The sequence below is a fragment of the Mustelus asterias genome, chromosome 17 (genome assembly GCF_964213995.1).
Source record: "Mustelus asterias chromosome 17, sMusAst1.hap1.1, whole genome shotgun sequence".
NCBI classification, from domain to species: Eukaryota; Metazoa; Chordata; class Chondrichthyes; order Carcharhiniformes; family Triakidae; genus Mustelus; species Mustelus asterias.
The window spans coordinates 73,995,857-74,016,699 of NC_135817.1; the positions used below are offsets into that span (position 1 = coordinate 73,995,857).

At 43.2% G+C, this 20,843-nt stretch overlaps 1 protein-coding gene across 1 annotated transcript; it reads right to left on the bottom strand.

Annotated features, from left to right (window-relative positions):
* Positions 1-2,058: 2,058 nt before the first annotated feature.
* Positions 2,059-15,500, bottom strand: taf13 (TATA-box binding protein associated factor 13). Its single transcript, XM_078232982.1, has 4 exons — positions 15,263-15,500; positions 7,721-7,799; positions 6,666-6,763; positions 2,059-3,993 (listed from the first exon to the last, which is right to left on the bottom strand). Exons 1-4 carry the CDS (start codon positions 15,314-15,316, stop codon positions 3,823-3,825), a joined length of 402 nt encoding a protein of 133 aa, XP_078089108.1. The 5' UTR covers positions 15,317-15,500; the 3' UTR covers positions 2,059-3,822.
* Positions 15,501-20,843: the final 5,343 nt, after the last annotated feature.

Below are 20,843 nucleotides of genomic sequence, written 5' to 3' on the forward strand. Positions count from 1 at the left end.
TGGCTCTTATCACCAGATTACACCTTGATCTCTCTTCCTCGGACACTTTCTCCTCGTTTGAGCATCTCACCTTGTTCCATCCCTTTCACCCCTCATTTAAAAATGTTATTTTTACAGCCCACCAATTGTGATAAAAATGTTCTCAACAAGATAATTTCACTGTTTTCCTCTCAGTTCAGCCTTTGCACCGAGCAATAGCAACTTATATTTATAAAGCATAATAAGTAACATCATGAACCGTCCAAGACACTTCATAGGCACATTATAAAACAAAACATGACACTGAGTTATGTGAGGAAATATTAAGTCAAATGACCAAAAGCTTGGCCAAAGAGTGGGGTTTTTAAGAAGTTTATTACGGAAGGAAAGTGAGATAGAGAGGTAGAGAGTTTAGGGTGGGAAGTCCAGAACTTGGGACCTACGCAACTAAAGGCACAATCACCACTGGTGAAGCAATAGAATTAGGGATGCACAAGAGGCCGGGATTGAAGGAGTGCAGATATCTTAGAGGGCTATGGGGCTGGAGGATATTAGAGAGAGAGGGAGGGCTTAGGCCATGGAGGGATTTGAAAACAAGGATGAGAATTTGCTTGACTATGAGCTAATATGGGTCAGTGAGCACAGGGATGATTGGGAATTGCGACTTGCTGCAAGTAAAGTCATAGGCAGCAGAGTTTGGATTACCTGATGTTTATGAGGGTGGGATGTGTTGAAATAAACAAATCTAGAGATGATGAAGGCATGAATGAGGTTTTCAGCAACAGATGAACCGACAGGCAGTGTTAGCTAGGTGGAAATAGTTGGTCATAGTGATGCCATGAATGAAGTTGGAATCTCATATTGAGACCAAGAGTGACAGCAAATTTGTAAACATGTGAAAACTAATGCTGTGCCTTCAGATAAAGCTGAGAAATAGGAGGGGTCAAGGACATGTCCTTGCAGACACCAGAGGTAATGGTATGAGAGCAGGAAGGAAAGCCACACAAGAAATGGAAATGGGAGTAGGCCACCAGACCCTTCAGGCCTACCCCACCACTCAATAATATAATGGCTGATCTATGCCGGCACCAACTCCTTTTCTGTGCCATTTCCCCATGGCCCTCTATTCCTCGATCTATCAAATATTTATCCACCAGCACTTTAAATACTCCTAATGATCAGACTCCCCTACCCTTTGAGGCAGAGAATTCCAAAGATTCACCACCCTCTGCGAGAAGAAATTCCTATGCACTACACTTCAGTTTTAAATGAGCAGTCCTTTATCTTGTAGCTATGTCCCCTTGTTCGAGACTCTCCCACTGGTGAAAACATCTCACCATCTACCCTGTCGAAAACATCTCACCATCTACCCTGTCAAGCCCTCTCAGGATCTTATATGTTTTAATAAGGTCACCTCTCAACTCTTTTAAACTCCAAGGGATATAGACCTAGACTATTTAGTCTCTCTTGATAGGACAACCCTCTCATCCCAGGAAGTAGCCTGGTGAATCTCCTTTGGACTGCCTCCAATGCTACTATATCCTTTTTAAGGTTAGGGGACCAAAACTGTTTACCTGTATATCGGTTTAGCTCAGTTGGCTGGACAGCTGGTTCATGATGCAGAGTGGTGCTAACATCAATTCTTGTACCTGCTGAGACTCTTCATGAAGGTCTATCTTCTCAACCTTGCCCCTCATGTAAGTTGTGGCGATCCACAGGTTAAATCAAGTCAGCTTTTCCCCTCAAAGTGGGTTTGGTACATTACGATCCCAGTTGATGTTATAACTATACGGGAAGAGCCCAGAAACACTACCTTTTTTGTACTAAATGTGAGGAAAAGTCACAGAACCACTAAATAGTTTTAACAAGAAGAAAAAAATAATTAAACATGAAAAATGGCTTGCAATACAATAATCCCTTACTCTACTAGTTTAACCAAAACTCACAGGTTTTAAGATTAACATGGATGACAAAGTCTATTTGAAGCTACACTGGTCTCACTAGCACACAGTTAGTGTTTGCGGATTTCTCCTCAGAATCCCTCCCAGATGGTTCTTTAAGAATTTCCAAAATTCTATTCCCAAAATAAACTTTAAAATCTTTTCTAATGGTAATACATTCACATAGCAGTTCACATTCCAAAATTCAGTTCACATTTTCTAAAAGACCCACTTGACCAGAACATCCACTCCACTGCTAGCCATAAGCCAAGCCAAGATTTCAGATTAACCCTTTCAGGTTTTCACTGTTACACCAATTCTGATATCCAGTCAATACTTTATGATTTTGTTATAGACGATTATAAGACATTTCAAACTTTAGGATTACTTTTAGAAAACTTTTTCCTCTAGTACCCTCACCAATTGATCTCTTCTCAGCTTTGTCTGGTGTCCCTGAACAGAATCCTGTTCTATTTCCCAGTTTTTTCTTTGTTCCGTTTAACTCCTAACCTTCTGGAAACTTTTCTTCATTTCCCTAGCTTCTTAACTAGTTGTTCTTCAGATCTTTGGCACTGGCTGTCTGAACCATTACTCAATTGTAGAGTTTTTTCCTTACAGCAAAGCTAAATGAGTTGCTTCTTCCTTAGCTTCCCCTCGTAGAGCTGAGAGAGTTGTTTACTGCTTCATTGTCTGTCTCCAACTACCTCTAGCTTTCAGCTTAATGTAAACAAAGAAAGCTGCTGTTCCCCTTACCGCTAAGCAACTATCTTTCTTCACACCATAGCTCTCCAAACACTATAGTGTTTCAGCTGGAACTGAAACTGACCCCCACACAGATAAACACTTTTGTTCAGCATGAAATCCAACTGCAACTCCCTACTAGGCACAGAAGCATTAAATTAAATCTACCTAAAACTATATCTTATTCCCAATGTTTACCCATACAAATATAAATAACTTAAAACTACGTTTAATAGTTTGAAATAGTACAGAACTTGAGTATTCTGAAAAAAAGAGACATGCTGTCAAAAGTTTCATCTTGCAGTCACCAGGACAGATCGTAGGAATACCAATAGTAAAAGGAATAATAATTTATACTGCATGAGAAGAGAGAGCTGATTGGTTGGCAAGTGGACTCTGATTGATAGAGATGTTGCCAAGGAAAATGCACCAGGGAATAGTTAACTGCCAAGCCTTTGTTCAAATTCAAACCAGGCAGGTTGACTCTGATTGGTGAAGACATTGCCCACTCAGTGGATGCATTTAAAATGTTACAATAGCTTGATTTTATATTCTTAACTTTAAAAAAGTAAACTGCAATGTTGGCTATTAGCAAAGTATAATTGCAGAATTGACTGATATTTTAAAAAACAAAGCTCATTTTGTGGGATGCTGGTGGTCAGTTTGTACAGAATGACCAGCGTACATAGCCAAATACTATTAAAATTGGGACACAAGAACTTAGAATACAACATAATGAAGAATGACAAAATGTGGCGGCATGTTGTGCAGACTGAAAATCCAAAAACATGTTTTATAAAATTATTAACCAAAGCGCTTGACAATATTTTTTGAACAGTCATCACATTTCATAATATTTATTACAGAACCGGCTAAGTTACATAGACTGTTCACATACACTAATTATTTGTACAAAAATCTTAAAGACGAACTAAAAAAACAGTTCCATTCCACTGTTTGGCTAACAACATTATTTACATTGATGAAGTGAAAAAGTAGACAAATCATCAGATTTCTCAGGCCAGAATCTGAATCTACTGCAGGAGTCCATATTATGATGTCTTTAGTCGGGCCTGGAGTGAAACACTGTGCCTCTAGTACATGTTTCAAAGGCGGGCAATGCCGAGTTCCCTTTGTTGCATGATATGCTTCCTTCTGAGAACTAGGAGCCATAATTAGCTTCATCAAAAGCCTTCCTGGCACGTTTCAATTCTTCATTCATTGTCAACAGGTCCTTTACCCTTGCAAACTTGCGAGGATCTTTACGAATAAGGAAGACAATATCTTCAACTTGAACCCGGCCCTGACGTCCTATTGACATGGCCTTGTGAGTCTATATAAAGGCAGAAATTATAAATATTATAATTTAATGTGTAAAATCAAAATATAGCCCACAGAGCACACTATTTCATATTTATTCAATTGTACAAACAAATTGCAATGCTAAGATATTAGAACTAATAAAAGGTAATAAATACATTATTCAACATGAAATTTGTCATAAATGAGCTATAATTTCTATTCAGATGTAGGATAAGTTCCAAACAACCTATCACAAACAAAAACAGCATTGATGTTATTTTTCTCTATCTGTTAAATTAGGACAGCATTAAATTAGTATAATACATGTGCCAGTTATACTGGACGCGTAATACACATAATATACAGGTATTGAATCGGCAAATATGGTATCTCTCTCTAACTGTTTATCTCCGAGTCCGTTAGTTCGCAGACAAATAGGACTGCCCACTTCAAGTAGTAGGTTTATTTTGTACAGAATATATGACATTCTATAAAATCAGACAGACTGATAAATTTCTCAAATCTCCAAAAGTTCATTGAGCCTTCCCAACTTCAGAGAATTCCAGATTCCACAGAACAAATGCAATATGCAAAGAACTGTATAGGGTTATGGGAATAGGGCCTGGGTGGGATTGTGGTCGGTACAGACTCAATGGGCCGAATGGCCTCCTTCTGTACTGTAGGGATTCTATGAATTCAAATGCATCACAACTAAATAGTCATGGCCACTTTTTCACTAGTTGACAACAGTCATGCAGAGGTTTGAGCTGCCACTAGGCAGGCAGTACAAACATGGCTACAGGGAAACACCAAGGTTATGGAACTAATAACCAAAGATGTGCAGGTTAGGTGGATCGACCATGCTAAATTGACCCTAGTGTCAGGGGGATTAGTAGGGTGAATATGTGGAGTTACAGGGATAGGGCCTGGTTGGGATTGTGGTCGGTGCAGACTCGATGGGCCGAATGGCCTCCTTCTGCACTGTAGGTATTCTATGATTCTATGAACTGGATAGCTCTTTCAAATAGTCAGCATGAGGCACATGGACAAAAAGGCCTCTGTGCCATAAATTCTATATAGTTTAGATTGCCTTGAATTTAATGGGCAATTTCTGCCAGATCTCGGAGATAATCTATTATTTTGTTTATTGGTATTCATTAAATATTTTCTATGCTACAGCAAATGAAATATGAATTGTCCCAATAATAGACATACTACAGGAAGCATTGGGTAAATTTGGAATATAGATGTTTCTGCTTTTGTAAACTTCATAGTAACCTAATGCATGATAATTATAATAATTGTAGTACAATCATTTCCCACTTATCAAAACAGATTGTAAACATTGTTAATAATAAGCACAGATCCAGAATGAAGATCCTGTTACTCTGCTCCAACAAGGTAACTACCATCAATCTCAGGATATAATACTCTTATTTTGCACCATAAATATTTTCATTTTCCATGCTGATTCTTTTATGACTTTGCTAAATGAGGCTGATTCGCACTGATTGTACAATTGTCAGCTTTGCTTATACAAAAGCAAAATATTGTAGTTGCTAGAAATCAAATAAAAACAGGGGATGTTGAAAATACTCAACAGGTCAGGCAACATCCTCAGCGACCCGAAACATTAACTCTGTTTCTCTCTCCACAGATGCTGTACAGACTGCTGAGCATTTCCAACATTTTCTGTTTTATTTTTGTTGGCCACTTGATTGTCTACATGATGATTCAAATTCCCAGGAGACCGAACATTGCATTTCATGCTTGTATTACACAGCCTTAACCCCACCCTCCCCTCCAGGATTTTCAGACATATTCTAGATAGAAACCAGTGCAATATTGAAAGTGTGTTGGATCATTGATGCCATCCTTCAGTTAAGACATCAAACTGATGCCCCGTCTTCCTGTTCCAGTGGATCAGACCAATGTTAAAGATTCCAGAAATCTGGCAAACATTCTTCCCCACCAATACCACCTAAAACAGATCTAATCATTCAGCTCAATGCTATTTGTATTATATTCATGCACACAAAATGGCTGCTAGATAACAATGGTGGTTGTACCTCAAAATGTAATTCATTGTATGTGAAGCACTTTGGGACCTTTGAAAAGTGAGTGCTCTGAGTAATTGCAAGTTCTTCATTTTAAGTATTTCAAAACAACTATTTTCAAAGCTTTACTTGAATTCAACTCAGCAAAAATATGTTGTGTATGAACTTGTTAATAAATGCTGTCAGAACTCTATAACATACAGTACTACATTTAAACCCCACGCCCCATCCTCAAAATTAGCCATGAAAACAAATCCGAGTGCTCGACCATCAGAGAAGCAATGCAGAGAAGGCTGCAGAGTTGTGGTGCTTGAGGTGAATAATGATAATATCTTGGACAAGTCACACTACCATGATCAGGAAGTGACATTGGAATTTCTTGAGCATGCAATAAGAAATAATGATTTAGAAAGTTTGATGCTGGTGGGAAAGATCGATAGTAAAAGTGATTGAGGTCGACAAAGAGCAATCTTTTTAAAGAGCCTCGCACAGTGGATGAATGTCGTACAAGTGAAGATGATTCATGTCTCCACAGCAAAATTAATATTGTGGTCCATGGTGGCTGACTCCTTTTCAGGATATGGTACCTGAAGCTTGGTAACTGGCCTGCAGGCTACAACTATGATAAACATAAAGTCCAGCTCACCATCTCGGTAATAAATTCAATGACGAGATCCTCCAGGATATCCACCGATTCAGTATAAGGATTCTGGTCATCCCCGAAACCATACATCATACATCTTACTGTTTGGAAATATAATAACAATAAGAATGGTCTGTCTCTCTGCTGTAATTCTATGCATCTCAAACAAAGATATCCAACTCTGCTGTATTTCAGTAACCCTCTACCCATCTGCTGTAGCCAACCACTTACTGGAAACATGCATGACCCTAATCTGTCTGGTCATATGATTGTGACCAACTAAGACTAAAATTACATTATTCTACTTTTTTACTCCATTTAAAAACAAAATTAAGAAGCATGCACTTTTAAGCAAAGCTTGGTAACACTATTTACCAGGGGCAGTATGGTGGCACAGTGGTTAGCACTGCTGCCTCACAGCACCAGGGACCAGGTTCAATTCTGGCCTTGGTGACTGCTTATGTGGAGTCTGCACATTCTCCTCATGTCTGTGTGGGGTTCCTTCGGGTGCTCCAGTTTCTCCCCACACTCCAAAGATGTGCGGGTTAGGTAGGTTGGTCATGCTAAATTGCCCCTTAGTGTCAGGGGAACTAACAGGGTAAATACATGGGGTTACGGGGATCGGATGTGGGTGGAATTGGCCAACTGGCCTCTTTCTGCACTTTAGAGTTTCTATGATTCGATTTCAAAGCACTATGGATAAAACTACAAACTCTAATAGGAACCATGATTTTATTTCTTTAATCTTCCTCTACAGAGACAAAGATAATTCCTGAAGATTTTGCATAGATGCAATTGTCATTTAGCAAGTATCAAGAAAGCATCAGCCTTGCAGCATCATTTTGTTTAATGAATACAAATTCTGTTTGTTCTTGGTCAATCAAATCATTGCTCCCATATCATATACTATCCCATCAAAGAGTGAAAATCAAATTAACTATAGTAATTGCAACTTTTAATTTTTATGCAGAAAAATGAACTTTTATATTTGGGTTTTAGACGTTACTAGATTTGTAACATTGTTGATTTTTAAATATTTTACCAGTGTTATGACTTACATTCCTTAGAAAACAATCTTTTTCTTCTGCCTTGACCACCCTCTGCACCGCTTCCACTCTCCTCCACATCTTCATCAAACTGTAAGGAGAGTATTGCTAGGTATTTAATCTTTTTTAAATGATAATCATATATTATACATTATTCACACATCTTACACCCAGAATATGTTGTCTTAGAACCACAGAATCCTTACAGTGCAAAAGAGGCCATTCAGCCCATCAAATCTGCACCGACTCTCTGACAGAGTATCTTACCCAGACCCTCTCCCCTGTCCTATCGCTGTAACCCACACATTTACCATGTCTAATCCACCGTACCTCATCTTTGGACTGTGGGAGGAAACATAGAAGATAGGAGCAGGAGGAAGCCATTTGGCCCTTCGTGCCTGCTCCGCCATTCATTACTATCATGGCTGATCATCCAACTCAATAGCCTAATTCTGCTTTCTCCCCATAACCTTTGATCCCATTCGCCCCAAGTGCTAAATCTAGCCGCCTCTTGAATACATTCAATGTTTTGGCATCAACTACTTCCTGTGGTAATGAATTCCACAGGCTCACCACTCTTTGGGTGAAGAAATGTCTCCTCGTCTCCGTCCTAAATGATCTACCCCAAATCCTCAGACTGTGACCCCTGGTTCTAGACTCCCCCACCATCAGGAACATCTTCCCTGCATCTACCCTATCTAGTCCTGTTAGAATTTTATAAGTCTCTATGAGATTCCCCCCTCATTCATCTGAACTCAAGCGAAAACAATCCCAATCCGAAAGCCCACTAACGCCTCTACTTTCTCAGAAGACTAAGGAAATTTGGCATGTCAGCTATAACTCTCACCAACTTTTACAGATGCACCACAGAAAGCATTCTTTCTGGTTGCATCACAGCTTGGTATGGCTCTTGCTCTGCCCAAGACCTCAAGAAACTACAAAAGGTTGTGAATGTAGCCCAAACCATCACACAAATCAGCCTCTCATCCTCTGACTCTGTCTACACTTCCCGCTGCCTTGGCAAAGCAGCCAACATAATTAAGGACCCCACGCACCATATACATTGTCTCTTCCACCTTCTTCCATCGAGAAAAATACACAAATGTCTGAGGTCACGTACCAACCGACTCAAGAACAGCTTCTTCCTGCTGCCATCAGACTTTTGAATGGACCTATCTTGTATTAAGTTCTCTACACCCTAGCCATGACTGTAACACTACATTCTGCATTCTCTCATTTCCTTCTCTATGAACGGTATGCTTTGTCTGTATAGCACGCAAGAAACAATGCTTTTCACTGTATGCTAGTACGTGACAATAATAATCAAATCATTCCTAACCTAGTCAATCTCTCCTCATACATCAGTCCCGCCTCCTAGAATCAGCCTGGTAAACCTTTGCTGCACTCCTTTGAGAGCAAGAACATCCTTCCTCAGAAAAGGAGACCAAAACTGCACACAGTATTCTAGGTGTGGCCTCACCAAGGCCCTGTATAATTGCAGCAACACATCCCTGCTCCTGTACTCGAAACCTCTTGCTATGAAGGCCAACATACCATTTGCCTTCTTTACCGCCTGCTGCATGCTTACCTTTAACGACTGGTGCAAAGAACACCCAGGTCCTGCTGCACATTTCCCTCTCCCAATTTACAGCCATTCAGGTAGTAATCTGCCTTCGTGTTTTTGCTTCCAAAATGAATAACCTCACATTTATCCAAATTATATTGCACCTGCAGCAAACCCACGCAGACACAGGGAGAACATGCAAATTCCACACAGTCACCCAAGGCTGGAATTATGGTAACCACTGTGCCACCCATCTTATAGAATATAGTGCTGGAGGTATGAAAGGGATTGCACGTATCAAAAGATCTCCCAGGTAAAATTAACAAGCAAGATCTGCATGTGTACCTACCAACCATAAATTAACATTTCAGTTAAGTTCTTCCATGATTGTAAAAACTGTGCCCTTGCACTACTGACACCCGAAAAGTTCTAGACGGAACCAGAAAAAGGTTGGATCCCACGGAATAAAGGGGGAGGTGGCTAGATGGGTGGAGAACTGGCTTGGTCATAGAAGACAGAGGGTGGTAGTGGAAGGGTCTTTTTCCGGCTGGAGGCCTGTGACTAGTGGTGTACCGCAGGGCTCTGTATTGGGACCTCTGCTGTTTGTGATTTATATAAATGATCTGGAAGGAGGAGTAACTGGGGTGATCAGTAAGTTTGCGGACGACACAAAACTGGCAGGACTTGCAGATAGTGAGGAACATTGTCAGAGGCTACAGAAGGATATAGATAGGCTGGAAATTTGGGCAAGGAAATGGCAGATGGAGTTCAATCCTGATAAATGCGAAGTGATGCATTTTGGTGGGAATAATGTAGGGAGGAGCTACACGATAAATGGAAGAACCATAAAGGGTGTAGAGACGCAGAGGGACCTGGGTGTGCAAGTCCACAGATCTTTGAAGGTGACGTCACAGGTGGAGAAGGTGGTGAAGAAGGCATATGGCATGCTTGCCTTTATAGGACGGGGCATAGAGTATAAGAGTTGGGGTCTGATGTTGCAGATGTATAGAACGTTGGTTCGGCCGCATTTGGAATACTGCGTCCAGTTCTGGTCGCCACACTACCAGAAGGACGTGGAGGCTTTGGAGAGAGTACAGAGGAGGTTTACCAGGATGTTGCCTGGTATGGAGGGGCTTGGTTATGAGGAGAGATTGGGGAAACTGGGGTTGTTCTCCTTGGAAAGACGGAGGATGAGGGGAGACTTAATAGAGGTGTATAAAATTATGAAAGGCATAGATAGGGTGAACGGTGGGAAGCTTTTCCCCGGGTCGGTGGTGACATTCACGAGGGGTCATAGGTTCAAGGTGAAGGGGGGGAGGTTTAACACAGATATCAGAAGGACATATTTCACACAGAGGGTCGTGGGGGCCTGGAATGTGTTGCCGGGCAAGGTGGTGGAGGCGGACACACTGGGAACGTTTAAGACTTATCTAGACAGCTATATGAACGGAGTGGGAATGGATACAAAAGAGTGGTCTAGTTTGGACCAGGGAGCGGCGCGGGCTAATTGTTCCTTGTTTCTCGTTTCAAGGCTTCATTCTATGATCATCTTGCTGGTGCCAGTACAGAGCGAGACTGCAGATAGTTGGGAACCTGTCTCGGGGGCAGGAAATTCAGATGGTGTTCGTGGAAGTGGAAATGACTAGGGTTGGGAAGCATTTTCCGATCGGGGCCATTGTGATCTCCTGGACTCGTTTCGATCGCCTCAGGGGGTCGGAGAGGAATTTCCCAGATTTTTTTCCCCCATATTGGCCCTGGGGTTTTTCACTCTGGGTTTTCGCCTCTCCCTGGAAATCACATGGTCTGGAATGGGGGGTGGGGGTGAGTTAATAGGTTGTAATGAACAAAGCATCGTAGCTGTGAGGGACAGCTCGGTGGATAGGATATTGGTATGTAGATAGGCTGGAAAATTGGGCGGGGATCCTGGATTCAGGATTCAATCCTGGACCGGGGAGCGGCGCGGGCTTGGAGGGCCGAAGGGCCTGTTCCTGTGCTGTATTGTTCTTTGTTCTAGTTTGGATCTATGCAATGCATCACAGAGTTCCTCCAAACTACCTACTTGGTGTGTCCTGGGTCAAACTCTTCCATCACAAAGTCAAAATTCTTTGGAACAGCAAATGTAAAAGCAGGCACTGAAATGATCATTGAACTCCGGACATTTTCTCTTCCATCAGGAAAAAGGTACAAAAATCTGAGGTCATGTACCAACAGACTCAAGAACAGCTTCTTCCCTGCTGCCATCAGACTCTTGAATGGACATACCTTATATTAAGTTGATCTTTTTCTACACCCTCGCTATGACCATAACACTACATTCTGCAGCCTCTCCTTTCCTTCTCTCCTATGTGCTTTATGAACGGTATGCTTTGTCTGTATAACATGCAAGAAACAATACTTTTCACTGCATACCAATACATGTGACAATAATAAATCAAATCAAGTTATTGAAATTCAACTGATAAAATAACATATATTTTATGTTAAAATTGGTGATCAGTCTCAAGATTCCAAATCATAAACAATGTCACAGCAAATACATGACTCTTGAGTTCACTTCCTTCCCACATGACCCAAGTGGCCCTCAACCCCTCAAAACAAAAACAAGATGCCCTCCATCCACCCATGAATAAGATTTCAATACCTTTTGCTACCCACATTGGCCGTATATCCCATTCCAACTTACATATTTGTTGCCACTCTCTTCCCCCCTCCAACTGGCTGTAGTTGCTTGAGAGCTTCCTCAAGTCAGTCTCATTTTCCATTTTATAATAACTCCTAAATCTTCATTTCCTACCCACAGCACCATCCTGATCTGCAGTCTCCCTCACTACCAGGCTGTAGTTTTTTATTTTGATTGGATTTGTCATGTCAAATTAAATTTTGCCTCTGCTGATACCTGATTGCTTCATACCTCACTTCTACCCAATCCCACTGATCACCACCCCTTCCTTAACACTTCATTCTAACACCACCCTATTCCGTACTTCCATCCCTTGCCTTCTCTTCTCCATTCCCCGAGATTGGTTCCATTATCCTGTATTGTCTAACCCTACTTGATTTGAAGAATTTAAATTAGTCTTGTCCACTGAATTGCAACATAACAGGAGAAAGACTAGTAATTATTATGTGTACAGTGCACCATTTTGGATGGAACTGTGGGGGAAATAGGTCAGTATAAGATTTTTTTTGGAAAATGTGGAAATAAACAATTAAGTCATATTAAATTCTTATTAAAAATTTTAAAACTCAACACAAGGTTCACCATCCAGCCACACCCCATCAGAACACAGCAACCCGACTGTTAACCATGAAGGTAAAATTGATCCAACAGACTGCTTCCTCCCAATACCCAAGTCTAATTAAGCCCCAGAAATCAAAACAAAACAAACCATTATGGGGAGGCCATGGCCTCGTGGTATTATCACTGGACTATTAACCCAGGAAATGTTCTGGGGACCCAGGTTTGAATCCCACCACAGCAGATGGTGGAATTTGAACTCAATAAAATGAATCTGGAATTAAGAATCTACTGATGACCATGAAACCATTGTCAATTGTCGGAAAAACCCATTTGGTTCACTAATGTCCTTGAGGGAAGGAAATCTGCTGTCCTTACCTGATCTGGCCTACATGTGTCTCAAGAGCCACAGCAATGTGGCTGACTCTCAACTGCCCTTGGGCAACTACGGATGGGCAATCAATACTGGCCAGCCAGCGATGCCCATGTCCCAAGAACGAATAAAAGAAAAAAATTCAATCTCCTGGCCTGACTGCTCCCAGTGCAAGCAATGATACAAGTGACTTGAAGGTGTTAATGCATTTTTCTTCCAAGCAATACTAATTTGAAATGTACAGATAGATGGTGGCTTCAGAAAATATGTGAAAGATACTTTAATGTAACGGCCTGATAAATTATAGAAAGGATCATTAAAGGCAAATTGTAATGTAAAAGAAATGTTTGTGCTCAAAATAAGAGAACAATTAAAAAAAGACTAAAAACCACAGAATGTGAGAATACATATGAAATAAACTTTGAGCATTCTGTTGCGTTGAGCTTTTATGAATTTGAAAGTTAGTGTGTAATACTTATCAGAAGATTGCAGAGTTAGGGATGAATAAGAAATATTAGCCAAAGGAGAGGAAAGAACAGGCAAAATGCACATGCAACTCAGAGAGGCTTCATCAACAGTATTTTCCAAACCCATGATCTCCACCAGCTCAAAGAACAAGTGCATGGGAACTTTCAAGTTCATGGTGGCACAGTGGTTAGCACTGCTGCCCTCTTTTTAGGTCAAACCAAATAAACAAACTCAGATTAAGTCAGGACAAAGTAAAAAGGGGCAGCTCCCCAAAAGGAGGGGGAACAGCCCAAACAGAAATCAAAGTACAAAGGAAACTTAAAAACATCAAATTAAAATGTGATTGTCAGGGTCAATAACGCACCCCAACCCCTGTGGTGCCCAACGGGCGCGGAAGGCGTCAACCGCGCCCGTGGACACCGCATGCTCCCTCTCCAGGGACACCCGGCCACGAACGTAGCCGCGGTAAAGGGGAAGACAGTCAGGATGGACGGCCCCCTCGATCGCCCGCTGCCTGGACCGGTAAATGGCACGTTTTGCCAGGCCCAGGAGCAGGTTCACGAGGAGGTCGCCATCCCGACCCTCCCCTCTCCGCACCGGGTGTCCGTACATCAGGAGCGTGGGACTGAAGTGCAAACAAAACATCAATAAAAGGTTCTTTAGGAAAACAAAAAGGGAGTGCAGCCTAAGACACAAAACATAGACATGGTCCACGGACTCCACAAGGCCACAGAAAGGGCAGTCTTCGGAGCCCGTGAACCCTACGGTTGTGCGGCACTGCTGCATGCATCACCCTCCACCCCAGGTTTTACAGGGTCAGGGACCAATTCCTGGCTTGGGTCACTGTCTGCATATTCTCCCCTTGTCTGCGTGGGTTTCCTCCCACAGTCCAGAGGGCATGCTGGTTTGGTACATTGGCCATGCTCCCTCAGTGTACCCAAACAGATGCTGGTGTGGCGCGACTAAGGGATTTTCACAGCAACTTCATTGCAATGATAATGTAAGCCTACTTGTGACACTAATAAATAAACTCAATCAGACATTATCCTGACTAAGCTATGGTGCCATTTCTAAATGTCACTGTGTCAAAATCCTGGAACTCCTTTCCAAACAACACCGTGGGTGTGCATTTACACCATATGAACTGCAACAGCTCAAGAAGGAAGCCGACCGACACTTTCTGAAGGCAATTAGGGAAGGGCAATAAATGCTGACTAGCCAACGACACTCACAACCCATGAAAAAGTAGAACAGTCCTCCTACTCCCTGCCCTACTGTAAACCCTCAATTCTCCATGTACCATCTGAACTAATGCACCATGACAGGCATATTCGCAAAACAAATAATAAATGGGCAGCACGGTGGCACAGTGGTTAGCACTGCTGCCTCACAGTGCCAGGGACCTGGGTTCGATTCCCGGCTTGGGTCACTGTGTGGAGTTTGTCCATGTTCTCCCCGTGTCTGCGTGGGTTTCCTGCGGGTGCTCTGGTTTCCCCCCAGTCTGAAAGACGTGCTGGTTAGGGTGCATTGACCCGAACAGGCGCCGGAGTGTGGCGACTAGGGGGAATTTCACAGTAACTTCATTGCAGTGTTAATGTCAGCCTTACTTGTGACACTAATAAATAAACTTTACTTTAAAAGGGACACCCGCCCCTCCAGACATCAGGTTCCTGATAGCACCGACAAATTCAACCGCCACCCTCCATTAACACTGGCCACAGGGAAACAAGGTGCATCGCAGCTGCTGATGTTGGGCTGTTTCATTCTCGACTGCAGCTGCGGAGAAGGGAGCGCTAGTTTACCCTTCTCCGGTTACTTCCTTCCCGCCGCTGCTCTCAGACAGAGCCCGGCGTCAGGAGGCCGCGGGTCAACGGCGCTGAGCGCTCTGACAAGGTGAAGCCCGGGACTCACCGCCTGCTCGTCGTCGTCGTCGGCCATTTTTTTCGGAGACGGATCTCGGTCCATCGATCAATACGTCACGCAGCAGAGCAACGGTCAGCGGGTGGAATGTTGGGAGAGTCTCCAGGGAGACGGCGGCGTCATCGGCGTCGCTGCGTCAGCGGCGTCCCTGCGTCATGTGTTAGGTTGTCAACCCCGGCCATGGCGGAGTGGCGCAGCTTCGTATCCAGTAGGCCGACCTCTTCTGCTCTTGGCCTGTATATCGCAGGCGGCCTTCTCCATGGGGGGGAGCGAGGAATAAAATCCTCTGCACCATTTGAACAGCTCAAAGCTGACACCCATTGTTGTAAATACCCATCTGGTTCACTACAATGTCCTTTAGGGAAGGAAATCTGCCCCCTTTACCCTGGTCTGGCCTACATGTGTCTCCAGAGCCACAGTTATGTGGTCGGCTCTTAAATACCCCCTTCAAAGGGCAACTAGGGATGGGTGATAAATGCTGACCCAGCCAACGACGCCCACATGCCACGAATTAAAAAAACAAAGACAAATCCAGAAGATAAAGGATGTGTGGTGGAAAGAGAAAGCGTGAGAGATCCAACAAAATCCATACATTTACTGCAACCCAAAAATAAATTACGTGAAATTTAGGGCATGGAAAAAGGCCATGCACCTGGCATGTGCCTATTGAACCCCCCACCAACATATACTTTTATTCTTTGCGCCCTCATGCTTTGGCCCCATCATCGGCTGTCCCTTGATTTGAGGATGATGTCCACTCAGGGCCTCGTGTTTCTGCCATGGCTCTTCATGTGACCGAACAAACCTGATCCTGGACCTGATGATCTTTGGGCACACGGGGGCAGGACGTCCCACAAGTTAATGGGATACAGAGTGCAGGATTTGCTTCCTTTTCTCTCCTCTGCCTGGTGCTCTGTACCATCAGGAAGCTGTTTGGACTCAGGGTGATTCAACTTAATGGACATCATGAATGTCAATGCTAACGTGCTTCGAAAGAAGAGCTTCACAGTTTGAAGCATTTTTTTTGCCCCCCACCCTTCCTCCCCAGATTTGATTTGATTTGATATATTATTGTCACGTGTATTAGTATACAGTGAAAAGTATTGTTTCTTGTGCGCTATACAGACAAAGCATACCGTTCATAGAGAAGGAAAGGAGAGAGTGCAGAATGTACTGTTACAGTCATAGCTAGGGTGTAGAGAAAGATCAACTTAATGCAAGATAAGTCCATTCAAAAGTCTGACAGCAGCAGGGAAGAAGCTGTTCTTGAGTCAGTTGGTACATGACCACAGACTTTTTATCTTTTTCCCGATGGAAGAGAGAATGTCCGGGGTGCGTGGGGTCCTTAATTATGCTGGCTGCTTTGCCGATGTAGCGGAAAGTATAGACAGAGTCAATGATGGGAGGCTGGTTTGCATGATGGATTGGACTATATTCACGACCTTTTGTAGTTCTTTGCAGTCTTGGGCAGAGCAGGAGCCATACCAAGCCGTGATACAACCAGAAAGAATGCTTTCTATGGTGCATCTGTAAAAGTTGGTGAGAGTCGTAGCTGACATGCCAAATTTCCTTAGTCTTCTGAGAAAGTAGAGGCGTTCTTAACTATAGTGTCAGCATGGGGGGACCAGGACAGGTTGTTGGTGATCTAGATACTTAAAAACTTGAAGCTCTCAACCCTTTCTACTTCGTCCCTGTTGATGTAGACAGGGGCATGTTCTCCTTTACGCTTCCTGAAGTCGATGACAATCTCCTTCGTTTTGTTGACATTTAGGGAGAGATTATTTTTGCCGCACCAGTTCACCAGGTTCTCTATCTCATTCCTGTACTCTGTCTCGTCATTGTTTGAGATCCGACCCACTACGGTGGTGTCGTCAGCAAACTTGAAAATTGAATTGGAGGGGAATTTGGCCACACAGTGATAGGTGTATAAGGAGTATAGTAGGGGGCTGAGAACACAGCCTTGTGGGGCACCGGTGTTGAGAATGATCATGGAGGAGGTGTTGTTGCCTATCCTTACTGATTGTGGTCTGTGAGTTAGGAAGTTCAGGATCCAGTCGCAGAGGAAGGAGCTGAGTCCCAAGCCACGGAGTTTGGAGATGTTTTATAGGAATAATGGTGTTGAAGGCTGAGCTGTAGTCAATAAATAGGAAACTGACATAGATGTCCTTGTTATCTATGTGTTCCAGGGTTGAGTGCAGGGCCATGGAGATGGTGACTGATGTGGACCTGTTGCGGCGGTAGGCAAACTGTAGTGGACCCAGGTAATCCGGGAGACTGGAATTGATTCGTGCCATGACTAGCCTTTCGAAGCACTTCATAATGATGGATTATTATCATGCCGGCTGTTTGAAAGTTGAGAAAACAGGAACTGGTGGGAGACACTTTTCAGTCATCCAAACCCAGTGTCTGATCCATCATTGTAATTTTTCCAGGAGTTTTGCCTAACTTCTTATGCAGCTGGCTTCCAGAAGGATGCTAGCATTTGTTCGAAATCCTTCCCTTGAATCCGGAGGATGTGGCGGAGGGATAGCTGATGAAATTTCTCTAGCTCTCTTATGTATCACTCATATAGAGTTCAAACCCCACTGCAGTACAGAAGTGCAGTGATGATAACCTTCTGCCTTCTCAAACTTGCCCCTCATCTGAGGTGTGGTGCCCCTCAGGTTAAATCACCACCAGTCAGCTCTCCCCCTCAGTCATCTGGGACTTTACTTATTTTTACTTTACACTCGGACTTTTCTTGACTTGCAGAGATCATTGGTGTCAAACACTCGCACCATAGTTTATAGAAGGTTGAGCTGGTGCAGCTGATTTGTTGTTGGACCTCCTCATCAATGGTGATTTTTTTGAGAGAGATTTGGCTACTAAACTACGGGATGTACTCAACATGTTCCAAAGTGTGCCTTCAACGTGTATGAGAGATGGAATAATTGGTTGATGAAATGTGAGTTGATATGTGAGTTTTGTTTTGGCAACATTGAAGGACAGGCTGAGTCACTTGAATGAAGAATTGAAGAGCTCAAGAGCTGTTTGCAAATTTGGTGCAGAGTAGGCAATGACAATGCAGTCACCCACAAACGAGATCATGTAGAATCATAGAATCCCTACAGTGCAGAAGGAGGCCATTCAGCGCATCAAATCTGCACTGACCACAATCCCACCCAGTACCTAACCTGGAATCCCACGTATTTACTCTGCTAGACCCCTGACACTAAGAGATTAACGTGGCCATCCATTTAACCTGCACATCTTTGGACTGTGGGAGGAAACCGGAGCACCGGAGAAAACCCACGCAGACACGGGGAGAACGTGCAAACTCCACACAGACAGTCACCTGAGGCTGGAATTGAACCCAGGTCCCTGGCATTGTGAGGCAGCAGTGCTAACCTCTGTGGCACCATGTTGCCCATGTATGTTCTGATGGTCAGTTTTGTTTGGCAATGGAGATGACTGAGGTTAAAGAACTTTCCATCTACATAGCATTCAATAGTTATACCAGAGGACAGTTGATAATTGGTGATTAGCCACTGTCAAGTAGATTGTAAATAGTGTGAGGGCTATCACATAGCCTTGCTTAACACCGGTCTGAATTTTGATGGCATCTGTTTCAGAGCTCCCATTCAAGAGTTTCAATAGTTTCAGTCATATCATCAAGAGGCAATTGCACGATTGTAATGAAATTTCTTGGTCATCCAAATCTTTGGAGCACAATCCACAGAGTCTCGTGATTCACTGAATCAAATGCTTTGATCAGGTTGATGAATCCAATGAAGAGTTCCTGGTTAAAAGCAAGTTACCATGGATGCTGGAATCTACAACAAGAATACAAAATGCTGGAAAATCTCAGCTGGTCTTACAGCATCCATGGAGAGAGAATAGAGCCAATGTTTTGAATCTGGATGACCCAGCTTGAAACATTAGCTCTCTTTTCGTTCCACAGATGCTGTCAGACCTGAAGTGTCCCTGCTGTTGTTCTCAACATTTTTCTTAAACTTTATTTATTAGTCACAAGTAGGCTTACATTAACCCTGCAATGAAGTTACTGTGATAATCCCCTAGACGCCACACTCTAGCGCCTGTTCAGGTACACTGGGGAGAATTTAGCTTGGCCAATGCACCTAACCAGCATGTCTTTCAGACTGTGGGAGGAAACCGGAGCACCCGGAGGAAACCCACGCGGACACGAGGAGAATGTGCAAACTCCACACAGACAGCCACCCAAACCGGGAATTGAACCCGGGTCCCTGGCGCTGTGAGGCAGCAGTGCTAACCACTGTGCCACTGTGTTTGTCTGGCAACAAAAACCATGTCGGAAGTTCCTCTGAAAGGTCTAAAGGCATACTGTCTCTGGGAGGGTTTAGTCGGCCACAGGAAGTAGGTGTTTCAGGAACATGTGCATTAGCATTTTCTCTGCTGTGGGTAAGAGGGAAATACCTCGATAGCTTCTGCAGCATGATTTATCTCCCTTCTTGAAAATATTTACAATTGTTGCATTCCTGAGGTCAGATATGGGAGCTTTTTCCTCCCAAATCTGTAGGAGGGTACACTGAGTACTGATGTGGGCATAAGCCCACCAACTGTGAAGACCTCAGCTGCAACAATATCGGGGCCGTAAGCTGTGTTGTTTTTTATCCATATGATTGTTTATTGCAGCTCTCTCATTGCTGGTGGTTCACCCATGAATTCTACCACATGGTACCTTTTAAAAATGCATTCATGGGATGTGGGCATAACTGACTAGGCCAGCATTTATTGCCCATCCCTAATTGCCTTTGAGAAGGTGGTGGTGAGCTGCCTTCTTGAACTATTGCAGTCCATGTGGTGCAGGTGCACCCATGGTGCTGTGGATTCACAGTTGAGGAGTTGTTATAAAAATGTTCCTTCTAGCATTGATAGAAGGCATCAACATCCTTAAGAACAGAAGCACCATTCTGTGAGTAAAGAGGGTTTTGTCCATTTGACCTGGGTCTATTGATGGCCCTGGTGTCTTCAGAAAACCGTTGCATGTCATGAAGGTCAGCATTTTGTATCAGGCTTTCTCTTTGCACTCTAATCAAGATGCCTGGACTAATGCTCTGCAGACACAAGTTCAAATCCTACCACCGCAGCTGGTGGAATTTAAATCCAATTCATAAATCTGCTCTCGATAATGGTGACCAAAAAACTACTGGATTGTCGTTAAAACCAAATTGTTTCATTAATGTCCTCCAGGGAAGAAAATCTGCTCGTCAGTCTGATCAATATGTAACTAGACCCACAGCAATGAGTTTAGTCCTTAACTGTGCTCTGAAATGGGCCAGCAAGTCACTCAGTTGTATCAAACTCCTACAGAAGTGTCAAATAAGAATAAAATTGCGTGGACCATTCACCATTACTCTAGGCAATGAGATAACAGAGGTCCACCCTGCCGGGTTGACACTAACATTGGGGATTGATGCCAAAATTTGGAGGGCCAAGGGGTGCAGCCGCCATGGCATTGTGGGAGGAGGTAGTAGAAACTGAATGCCAGGGGCCTGACACTGTGATCTGGCCAGCAGTGTAGAAAAAAAATGTACAACTTTCTTTGAACAGT

What these genes read in the sequence shown, in the direction of transcription:
- taf13 (XM_078232982.1), bottom strand. Translation starts at nt 15,316, where the DNA reads ATGGACCGAGATCCGTCTCCGAAAAAAATGGCCGACGACGACGACGAG. An exon ending in ACGACGACGACGAGCAGGCG is followed by an intron (nt 7,800 to 15,262) that starts GTGAGTCCCGGG and finishes CTCTCCTTACAG; the next exon opens with TTTGATGAAGATGTGGAGGA. An exon ending in AAGATTGTTTTCTAAGGAAT is followed by an intron (nt 6,764 to 7,720) that starts GTAAGTCATAAC and finishes ATTTCCAAACAG; the next exon opens with TAAGATGTATGATGTATGGT.